At 48.9% G+C, this 11,837-nt stretch overlaps 1 protein-coding gene and 1 non-coding gene across 2 annotated transcripts in view; both read right to left on the minus strand.

The window, feature by feature from the left end:
* Window positions 1-10,155, minus strand: part of ift172 (intraflagellar transport 172) — a 28,694-nt gene extending 18,539 nt beyond the window's left edge. The window contains exons 1-18 of the mRNA XM_062468018.1: window positions 9,999-10,155; window positions 9,309-9,452; window positions 9,027-9,139; window positions 8,885-8,924; window positions 8,494-8,559; window positions 8,280-8,359; window positions 7,745-7,832; window positions 7,040-7,254; window positions 6,832-6,955; window positions 6,376-6,471; window positions 6,066-6,227; window positions 5,942-5,995; window positions 5,625-5,728; window positions 5,320-5,405; window positions 2,711-2,823; window positions 2,404-2,571; window positions 1,878-2,014; window positions 1,428-1,535 (exon numbers count right to left, since the gene is read on the minus strand). Of these exons, the coding sequence (XP_062324002.1) occupies window positions 1,428-1,535; window positions 1,878-2,014; window positions 2,404-2,571; window positions 2,711-2,823; window positions 5,320-5,405; window positions 5,625-5,728; window positions 5,942-5,995; window positions 6,066-6,227; window positions 6,376-6,471; window positions 6,832-6,955; window positions 7,040-7,254; window positions 7,745-7,832; window positions 8,280-8,359; window positions 8,494-8,559; window positions 8,885-8,924; window positions 9,027-9,139; window positions 9,309-9,452; window positions 9,999-10,037 (1,937 nt within the window). The 5' untranslated portion in view covers window positions 10,038-10,155. The remainder of the gene's footprint in view (window positions 1-1,427; window positions 1,536-1,877; window positions 2,015-2,403; window positions 2,572-2,710; window positions 2,824-5,319; window positions 5,406-5,624; window positions 5,729-5,941; window positions 5,996-6,065; window positions 6,228-6,375; window positions 6,472-6,831; window positions 6,956-7,039; window positions 7,255-7,744; window positions 7,833-8,279; window positions 8,360-8,493; window positions 8,560-8,884; window positions 8,925-9,026; window positions 9,140-9,308; window positions 9,453-9,998) is intronic.
* Window positions 10,156-11,654: 1,499 nt separating this feature from the next.
* trnaa-ugc (transfer RNA alanine (anticodon UGC)) lies at window positions 11,655-11,726 on the minus strand. Its single transcript has one exon. It is a non-coding gene; the product is annotated as a tRNA-Ala (tRNA).
* Between the last annotated feature and the right edge of the window lie 111 nt (window positions 11,727-11,837).

Here is an 11,837-nt window from a genome sequence, read left to right on the forward strand (position 1 = left end):
GAGACAGGAGAGACAGGAGAGGAGAGAGACAGGAGAGGAGACAGACAGGAGAGGAGACAGACAGGAGAGGAGAGACAGGAGTGGAGAGAGACAGGAGAGGAGAGACAGGAGAGGAGAGACAGGAGAGGAGAGACAGGAGAGGAGACAGACAGGAGAGGAGAGAGACAGGAGAGGAGACAGTCAGGAGAGGAGACAGACAGGAGAGGAGACAGACAGGAGAGGAGAGACAGGAGAGGAGAGACAGGAGAGGAGACAGGAGAGGAGAGACAGGAGAGGAGACAGACAGGAGAGGAGAGAGACAGGAGAGACAGGAGAGGAGAGACAGGAGAGGAGACAGACAGGAGAGGAGAGACAGGAGACAGGAGAGGAGAGACAGGAGGGGAGAGACAGGGGTGGAGAGACAGGAGAGGAGAGAGACAGGAGAGACAAGAGAGGAGACAGACAGGAGAGGAGACAGACAGGAGAGGAGAGACAGGAGAGGAGACAGACAGGAGAGGAGACAGACAGGAGAGGAGAGAGACAAGAGAGGAGACAGGAGAGGAGAGACAGGAGAGGAGACAGGAGAGGAGACAGACAGGAGAGGAGACAGACAGGAGAGGAGAGACAGGAGAGACAGGAGAGGAGAGAGACAGGAGAGACAGGAGAGGAGAGACAGGAGAGGAGACAGACAGGAGAGGAGACAGGAGATGAGACAGGAGAGGAGAGACAGGAGTGGAGAGACAGGAGAGGAGAGAGACAGGAGACACAGGAGAGGAGAGACAGGAGAGGAGACAGACAGGAGAGGAGAGACAGGAGAGGAGAGACAGGAGAGGAGAGATAGGATAGGAGAGACAGGAGAGGAGAGACAAGAGAGGGGAGACAGGAGAGGGGAGACAGGAGAGGAGAGACAGGAGAGGAGAGACAGGAGAGGAGAGACAGGAGAGGGGAGACAGGAGAGGGGAGACAGGAGAGGAGAGACAGGAGAGGAGACAGACAGGAGAGGAGACAGACAGGAGAGGGGAGACAGGAGAGGAGAGAGACAGGGAGCTGACCTCTACAGCTTCAGACAGAGTTTGAATCATCTCTCCATCCACACAGATACCAGCTGTCTCTGGGAGGTTGCATCAGGGATAGCAACCTCAATCCGCAATCTCTCTCTCTCCCTGCCTCTCTCTTTCCCTGTCTCTCTCTCCCCCTGTCGCTCTCTCTCCTTCCCTGTTTTCTTCATTTACATTCTCCTCAACAGACAAAATGAGATTTTTTGTTGGCATAATTTATGCAAATGAATCATCCATAAAGGAATTCTGCCTGAATTATTAATACCAGGCTGCATGTTGGCCCTCATCCCATTATGGTGTGTGGTTGTGTGTGTGTGTGTGAGAGGTGTGTGTGAGTGTGTGTGTGTGTGTGAGAGGTGTGTGTGTGAGAGGTGTGTGTGTGTGTGAGACCTCTCAGAGATGTGGAGTTGTCGTGCCTCCAGGGACAGCTTGCTGAGGGTTCTCCACATGGCCTCCGTCTCTGACGACATCTCTAGAGTCTCCAGGAACGCTGTGGCTCTGCACGCACGCACGCACACACGCACGCACACACACACGCACGCACGCACACACGCACGCACGCACACACACGCACACACACACGCACACACGCACACACGCACACACGCACACACGCACACACATACACACACGCACGCACGCACACACACGCACACACACACACGCACACACACACGCACACACGCACGCACACACACACACACGCACGCACACACACACGCACACACACGCACACACACAGCAAGTGATATAAACAGGATATAAACAGGTGTATTATCGAAACAACCTTCTCTGACCAAGTAGTAAGTCTGACCCCTAACCCTGACTCTGACCCCTGACCTGTAGTAGTCTCCATCGTCGATGGCGGTGCCGAACTCGATGAGTCCCTCGTCCAAGGTGTAGGACACGCTGTTCACCCCCTCCACCACCATCACCTCTGTCTTCCCCTGCCCTCGCTCCAGGTCCACCATGTCACCCTGGGGGGCACGCACACGCACACACGCGCACACACGCACACGCACGCACGCACGCACGCGCACGCACGCACGCACACACACACACGCACACGCACACACGCACGCACGCGCGCACACGCACGCGCACGCACGCACGCACGCACACACACACGCACACACGCACGCGCACACACACACGCACACAGGTTTGTTATACTGTCCTGGTGAGGACTTCACTCCCATTCTAAACAGTCTTGTCCCTAACCCTTAACCTAACACCTCATCCTAAACCATCCTAGAAATATCACCTGAAGTTATGAAGCCCCCAAAAATGTCCTTAAGTCTTAACTAAGGATAATCAAGACCACACGCAAACACACATGCACACGCACGCACACACACACACAGACCTTGATGGGGATCATGGTGACCCTGTCGGGGCTGTCGATGTTGTACCAGACACACAGGCTTGAGCGGTTCTGCCCCACCACCACATCGCTGCCAGGGACCCACTGCACGTACGAGCAGAAGCTCAGCACAGTGGTCCTCACTGCAGTCTGGACATCATACAGGTGAAGCTGGAGGAGGAGGGGGGAGGAGGAGGACGAGGATAATGCAGTGGAACTAAAGTGACCATCAGTACATTGCTTTAGATAAAAGTATCTACTGAATGACTGTAAATGTAATGAAAACACCCCCTCCCCCTCCCCCTCTCACTCGTAGCTTCCTGTCCCTGAACAGCAGCTTCCTGCCTGTCTCGTTGAGCTCCAGCCAGTCCATCTTGGAGTCGTGATTGATGGTGCCCAGGTTGTACCCTCCTGTCAGATCCACTGAGGAGGGGGGGGGGACACACACAGAGAGATTATGGACCATGGTTAGAAACAAATCCCTGGTTCAGTCACCAGACTTCTCCAGCACACACACACCCTCACCAGACTTCTCCAGCACACACACACACACCCTCACCAGACTTCTCCAGCACACACACACACCCTCACCAGACTTCTCCAGCACACACACACCCTCACCAGACTTCTCCAGCACACACACACCCTCACCAGACTTCTCCAGCACACACACACACCCTCACCAGACTTCTCCAGCACACACACACACCGTCACCAGACTTCTCCAGCACACACACACCCTCACCAGACTTCTCCAGCACACACACACCCTCACCAGACTTCTCCAGCACACACACACTGTCAGCAGGTCACACATTCAATTAACACCTTCAGCCCTTGTCTGCTCTGGCTACCTACACAACTACAACCAAGAGTGTCTGTGTGTGGAGGGGGGAGAAGGAAAGAAAAAAAAAAGGGGAGAAATAAATTGGATGGAGGTTGTTTCTCATTTTCACCACCTGCAAAGCCCCCAGCCCCCAGGCCAGGCCTGCAGAACCTGGACCTCATTAGCTCTGGAGAACACAGCCTGGCAGCTGGTGCTCTGATGCTTCAACAGAGAGGAGGAGAGGAGAGGAGAGGAGAGGGGGGAGGAGGAGGGAAAGGAGAGGGGAGGAGAGGAGAGGAGAGGAGAGGAAAAGAAGAGAGGAGGATGGAAGTAGGAAAGGAGAGGAGATTTGCTACAATCAAATAGTCGTTCAGTTAATCAATATCCATCCTGACCTCTCAGAGCTTGGAGTCTGAGCCAGGTCATGATGAGGATCATCCATCACAAAGCAGGAAGTCAGCATCTCTGTGTGTCAGACCTTTATCATCAGTCCACAGTTAACTTTGATACAACAGAGACCCACAACCACTGCCTGCCTACTACACTACCTGGAGGTACACTAGCGTCCAGCCTACGACACTACCTGGAGGTACACTAGCACCCAGCCTACGACACTACCTGGAGGTACACTAGCATCCAGCCTACGACACTACCTGGAGGTACACTAGCATCCAGCCTACGACACTACCTGGAGGTACACTAGCACCCAGCCTACGACACTACCTGGAGGTACACTAGCACCCAGCCTACGACACTACCTGGAGGTACACTAGCACCCAGCCTACGACACTACCTGGAGGTACACTAGCATCCAGCCTACGACACTACCTGGAGGTACACTAGCATCCAGCCTACGACACTACCTGGAGGTACACTAGCGTCCAGCCTACGACACTACCTGGAGGTACACTAGCGTCCAGCCTACGACACTACCTGGAGGTACACTAGCACCCAGCCTACGACACTACCTGGAGGTACACTAGCACCCAGCCTACGACACTACCTGGAGGTACACTAGCACCCAGCCTACGACACTACCTGGAGGTACACTAGCATCCAGCCTACGACACTACCTGGAGGTACACTAGCACCCAGCCTACGACACTACCTGGAGGTACACTAGCATCCAGCCTACGACACTACCTGGAGGTACACTAGCACCCAGCCTACGACACTACCTGGAGATACACTAGCACCCAGCCTACGACACTACCTGGAGGTACACTAGCATCCTGCCTACGACACTACCTGGAGGTACACTAGCATCCAGCCTACAACACTACCTGGAGGTACACTAGCACCCAGCCTACGACACTACCTGGAGGTACACTAGCACCCAGCCTACGACACTACCTGGAGGTACACTAGCACCCAGCCTACGACACTACCTGGAGGTACACTAGCACCCAGCCTACGACACTACCTGGAGGTACACTAGCACCCAGCCTACGACACTACCTGGAGGTACACTAGCATCCAGCCTACGACACTACCTGGAGGTACACTAGCACCCAGCCTACGACACTACCTGGAGGTACACTAGCACCCAGCCTACGACACTACCTGGAGGTACACTAGCACCCAGCCTACGACACTACCTGGAGGTACACTAGCATCCTGCCTACGACACTACCTGGAGATACACTAGCACCCAGCCTACGACACTACCTGGAGGTACACTAGCACCCAGCCTACGACACTACCTGGAGGTACACTAGCACCCAGCCTACGACACTACCTGGAGGTACACTAGCATCCAGCCTACGACACTACCTGGAGGTACACTAGCACCCAGCCTACGACACTACCTGGAGGTACACTAGCACCCAGCCTACGACACTACCTGGAGGTACACTAGCACCCAGCCTACGACACTACCTGGAGGTACACTAGCATCCTGCCTACGACACTACCTGGAGATACACTAGCACCCAGCCTACGACACTACCTGGAGATACACTAGCACCCAGCCTACGACACTACCTGGAGGTACACTAGCATCCTGCCCTGTGTGTTGGAGGTGGTCAGGTTAGTGACACACACACTCAGGCAAACACACACACACACCTAAGGTGAGCGAGCCACACACTCACCGATGGCGATGGTCTTGATGTCGATGAGGTAGGCTAGCTTCTTGTTGTCCTCCACACCTTTCTGTTTACGTTCATTCAGACGCACGCTGCTCACACACACACAGGACACACACACACACACATGGTTATGAGGGCAGGTTGACTAGCTGTGTCCGCAGGGAACAGATGACAGCTGCATCAACCTGTCCTCCAGGGAAAGACCAGTGAGTCCACTGATGAAGCTCAACATTGCCACCTAGTGGACAACATCTAACACTGTTTCATTTCAATGTTGGTGTTTAGTGTGTGGTAGAGAGTGAGGTCACCTGATGAGATGAGGGTTCATGAACTCAGTCCTGACGGAGCCCAGGATCTCGTTGCTGCCGTACTCCACCAAGCTGAGCTCTCCTGCGTTGAAGATCATGCACACCTGACACAGAGATAACAGGATTTGTATTATTCGTTTGTGACTCTTCATATGCTAGCAGTAGCTAGCTAGTTTACATTTTACATTTAGTCATTTAGCAGAATGTAAAACGTAAACTAGCTAGGTAGTTAGCAGCACTTTCCGCTACAAACCGGCATTGCGAACGTGTGCCGGTTTGTGACTCTTCATATGCTAGCTAGTTAGTCAGATTCCTACCGTTTCGTTCTCAAAGAAGAACTTCTCATTTCCTCCTGAGCCCTGCCACGCCACCTAGAGAACAAGCAGTCTGGGTGAGTATGGACAGCACATAACACAAACCCCTCCCCCCCCCTCCTCCTACCTCGCTGAGCTTGTTGGAGGTCAGGTCTCCCAGCAGCAGGGTGTCAGAGGTGTGGGCCACCAGGTAGCGGTCCTTACCCAGGATCTTCACCTTGTCTATCTCGTATCCGTAGTGGGACTTGAGAACCACACGCGAACCTGTGGACAGGTTCTTCACGATCACCTGTGGAGCAGGAAACTAATCAAACAACAGCTCGACCAATCAGCTATCCCCAGCCAGGCACCCCCGCAGATTATTATGACTGATATTAAGGTTGTGTTCAGTGTACATGACACACACACACACACACGAAGCCAGCTGCCTCCTCTACCTGGCTCAGGCCCACGTAGGTCATCTCAAACTTGTTCTTGTAGATACTTCTCCTCAGGCAGCAGTCAAACTGCTCCACCCCGCCACACAGAGTTCCCTGAGCAGGACAACACACAAATTACACCAGATTATTCATCTAAATACGTAAATGAAGACAGACTAATGCAGTTAGATGAATAATGTAAATACATGAAGACACCTCAGGACAGTGAACACAACTGTGATTCTGAGAGAGTGTGTGTGTGTGTGATGGCTCTGAGAAGGTGTGTGTGTGATGGCTCTGAGAAGGTGTGTGTGTGATGGCTCTGAGAAGGTGTGTGTGTGATGGCTCTGAGAAGGTGTGTGTGTGATGGCTCTGAGAAGGTGTGTGTGTGATGGCTCTGAGAAGGTGTGTGTGTGATGGCTCTGAGAAGGTGTGTGTGTGATGGCTCTGAGAAGGTGTGTGTGTGTGTCTTACAGCACACAGGCGAGAGCCGTCCTTCTTCCAGGCTAGGGCTGTGATGGTGTACAGGTTGGGGATCTCCTTAGGAGCTGCTTCATCCCACATATCCCGACGAGGACCCCAGTTAAACACCCGCAGCCTGCACACACACACCTATTAAACACCTGCAGCCTGCACACACACACCTGTTAAACCCCCAGCCTGCACACACACACACACTGACCGGTCGTAACTGCCGATCACCACCGATTGGCCACTGGGGCTGGCGACAGCTACAGTGAACTCCTTCTCCGAGCGGTCTCGGCTGTAGTCGAACGTCTGGAGCACGGCGCCCTCGGGGCCGTACGCCACGATCTTCCGGTCGCAGCCCGCAGCCACCACGCTGTGGGCGCCCCAGGCCAGGGCGTAGGGGGGGCAGGGGTGGCTCAGCAGCTTGCCCTGCAGAGCCACAGGAGACACTCTGCATCAGCAGCCTGTCCAGCTACCTTCACCACCACAGACTCAGACCTGGCTCAGTGGGAGAAGAGTCGACTGCACACCAAAAGATTCTCAGGTCGGATACGGGAGTCAGGTGGCTGAGCGGTTAGGGAATCGGGCTAGTAATCTGAAGGTTGCCAGTTCGATTCCCGGCCGTGCATAATTACGTTGTGTCCTTGGTCAAGGCACTTCACCCTACTTGCCTCGGGGGGAATGTCCCTGTACTTACTGTAAGTCGCTCTGGATAAGAGATAAGAGCGTCTGCTAAATTACTAAATGTAAATGTACTTGTGTATGTCTTGTATACAACTGCTAGCAGTAGCTTGGATTTAGAGGGATTTTACTCTGCCACCTCTTGGATTGCAGTTAGATGCTCTACCACTGGACTATATCATTTGGATTTAGATAGTTTTGTTGAGCCCCTAGTTAAACTAGTTTCAGCGTTCAGTACCTGGGACTCTCCGGACCCTTCATCGTCGAAGAAGTAGCGTACGACTGTTCCGTCAGCGTGGCCTGACAGGACGCCCTTCCCAGACACACTGCAGAGAACACAGCATCAACACAACACCTGAACACAGCATCAACACAACACCTGAACACAGCATCAACACAACACCTGAACACAGCATCAATACAACACTAGAACACAGCATCAATACAACACCTGAACACAGCATCAATACAACACCTGAACACAGCATCAATACAACACCTGAACACAGCATCAATACAACACCTGAACACAGCATCAATACAACACCTGAACACAGCATCAATACAACACCAGAACACAGCATCAATACAACACCTGAACACAGCATCAATACAACACCAGAACACAGCATCAATACAACACCTGAACACAGCATCAATACAACACCTGAACACAGCATCAATACAACACCAGAACACAGCATCAACACAACACAGCTAACTGGAGGAAAGAGTGTAAATATTGTTGTTTTTAAGCAAGGCTTGTTACGTACTTAGATGTCAAAGAGACGACGTAGGACTCCGTTCCGTAGACGGTGGAGGACTTGTTAGTTTTGGTGTTAGCGATCCGGACCTGAGAGACCAAGGAAGACACAACGTCATGTTAACGTGAGAGTGTTGTGCAGCTCATAAGATGGTATTCATGTAAGTCCTGCTGATTTACTGTAATGTACAGATATGCTTCACTGGCACGCTGTATTGTCGTACCTTCCCCTCGGCTAATCCAAACACAATAGCGTGCTCCGCTGGCCAGATCAGACAAGTCACAGCACTCTGAAACACAGACATCAGACAAGTCACAGCACTCTGAAACACAGACATCAGACAAGTCACAGCACTCTGAAACACAGACAAATCACAGCACTCTGAAACACAGACATCAGACAAGTCAAAGCACTCTGAAACACAGACATCAGACAAGTCACAGCACTCTGAAACACAGACAAATCACAGCACTCTGAAACACAGACATCAGACAAGTCACAGCATTCTGAAACACAGACAGACGAGATCTTGTCAAAAATAAATCCCAAAACAGGGCAGAACGATCAGAGGTATAAACCCAGACACAGCTGGAGGGTGACTGAGTTCTTCCTACCGTCTGCACGAACTTGTTACAGATGACTTTCTTCTCACCCCTGTGTAGGAAACATCAAATAACATCATTTTAAAATGACAAATAGTGTGTCAAATGTGTTGAATACAAAACATGGTGGCTTGTTGACCTATCTGGATCTTACCATTCCTCCCCTATTTTATAGACAAAGATGATGTTGTCGGTTTGGGCTATGGCAATCTTAGTTGAGTCCGGTGAAAATGCCATGGCCTTAACCACATAGCTCTTCTTGCCATACTGCATAGGCAAAAGCAAGATTGATTTGTATACACATGCAAATACACATGCTAATACACATGCAACAGTTTGACTAACCGACTGTTACCTATTAGTATGAGCTTAAATGTAATTCAACTGAAAATAAATGACATAATAACCTACATACACCTCAATGACTCTGACTTACCTTGGAGTCTGCAGGTTTGGTGGAGAACTTGTCTCTCCTCTCTCCTTGCTCGTCATACAGTAACACCACCCTGTCCACCGTGCACACGGCAAACTTGCTGTTGTTTGGTGCCCAGGTCATACACGTCACTTTAGCAGCTCCATCCTGTCAGAAGAAGAACACTCCAATGAGCGACAATAACTACTTCATGAAAATGTCCCAAACCAACAACACATGTCACTGGCTAACAGAGACAAGACATGGTTCCCCAACTATAGCCCTAACCCTAACTGGAAGCTCTACTGTAGTGCAGAGTAAGTTTAGGCAAAGCTACTTTTATATCGATAGCTAACGCTTGGTGTCTAGCATGTCGTAACAGTAACAGAAAGTAGGTAGCTCTAGCCTAGCTGGTATTGTTCTACTAACGCTAGCTAGTAGTCACGGCCAAATAGCAACCAAAGTCAAGAAAACACATCGACTGGCTTAGTTGCTGTTACTTTCTATAAATATCGTTCGCCCATGGTTGTTAACGTGCTAGTTGGCTGCTACCGGAACGTTATCTGGTGAAAGGTGAAGTTGCCTAAACTAGCTACTCTAAAGATAGTGCTAGCCTAGCTATGTTGTAGCCACTCTGAACCCATACAATAGTTAGTACAACGGGTAGCTAGCTTCACAGCAAGCTAAGTAGGTTAGAGTAGCCATCCAACTTACTTGGGGTGTCAAAAGTGTCTTGATATGTTTTAGATGCATGGTTTACAACTGGTTGAATTGGTCCGTCGAGATTATTATAGCCTATCTAGAAGAACGAGCTTGTTGCTTTGCAAACTAGCACACGGCAGACATCTTTGTAAACATCGGGTTTGCCTAGTTACTGTTGTCCCACGGTAAAACGTATGACGTCGACAGTGCTTACGTCCCTCTCTCGCGATTACCAAGCAAAGGGTCTCTTTACCGATGGCGCCCCAGTTTCTTTCTCTGGAAAGTGCTCAATGGCGCAGTGAGGCAAGCGAGAGCGAGAAACTGACCGCGCCATCTTTTAATTTATTTTTAAACTTATTTTTACCCAGGTAAAAATACCCAGGTACCCAGGTGTTACAGGTAGGCTAGCCTACCTGTAACACCTAAAGAATATGCTATTGTGTTTGATGCGATAATTGGTGTTTTAACACTTCTCACGCATGACACATCTGACATATTTTTTGTAAGATTAATATTATGAAAGAAATGTGTTGTAATAAATACATCCGGAATTTAGTAGCCTATGTGCATCATCCCTTCTGAATTCAAGATTCTATGGGGCTTCTGAATTTGAAAATATAGACTGGACTAAAGTTTGGAAAAATTCTAACAAATTTTGCATTACTAACAAAGTTAAAGAAATGTCCTTTAAAATTGTACACAGGATATATCCAGTGAAACACCTTTTAAATAGATTTAAATTTAATATTGATCCTAAATGTGTTTATTTTGATACTGAGTCATTGAAATCGCAAATGAGAATTCATTTGTTTTGCAATTGTATAGCCTACTAAATCCTTTTGGTCTGCTTTAGTTCATCATATTCAAAACATAACAGGTCATATTATAACAATTAAAAGCTTTGATATTATTTTTTATTTTATCAATCCAGATATTGATGTATTTACTTTATCCAACGACATATTCTGATGGGTACATTTCATATTCATAAATGGTCATTGTCTAAGCCAAATTTCATGCACGTTATTAATGACTTTAACATCTATACTATGTCTTTATCTAACACTTTAAATAAAAAAAACAGGCAAAACATGTGCTATCCTAAAGAAATATAATTAAATCTGATAAATGTGAATTATCTGGCTTTTTTTTCTTTCTTTTTCTGTATCTCCTTTGTTATGTAAGTGACTATTTCTTTGTTGTATTTTTTCTTGCATAATCTTCAATAAAAATGCAAATGTAATAAAAAAAAATAAAAAACATTTTTGTCATTGCACTATAATCAGAAAACTGGGATAATGGGGTCCGATCAATAAGCAAATATATCATGCCAACATTAAGAAAATAAGTACTGTACAATATTCCTTTGACATGGTTTTTAGAAATATTGGCCTATTCTAGATGGAACTTTGTTCTTTTTGCGTCGTGTTTTCAGTATGATTAAATCGGATTTTAGGTTATGATTGACCTAATGAGTAAATTAGGTTTTTAGAAGCTAATCGAAGATGCAATACCACCTAAATTCATAGGAACCTTGGCCTCAAGGCGAGGGGTGGGGCCTTGTGTGTGTCGTTTTTCAGAATACCTGGGTGGTTATATGGATGGCACTGCTGCTACTGGCTGTTTTACTGTTTACATTTAAAACATTTAATCCCAAAAAAGTAACCGTGGAGATGCCGGGGATTGAACCCGGGGCCTCATACATGCAAAGCATGCGCTCTACCACTGAGCTACATCCCCTTCCTGATCACTATGGTCGGATTTACTAATGATATAGCAGACAACTATATACGGTACATTCTATTCTATACGCGCATGTGAGAAATTGAGTGTTTCCGATACGTACAATAA

The sequence above is a fragment of the Osmerus eperlanus genome, chromosome 8 (assembly GCF_963692335.1).
Source record: "Osmerus eperlanus chromosome 8, fOsmEpe2.1, whole genome shotgun sequence".
NCBI classification, from domain to species: domain Eukaryota; kingdom Metazoa; phylum Chordata; class Actinopteri; order Osmeriformes; family Osmeridae; genus Osmerus; species Osmerus eperlanus.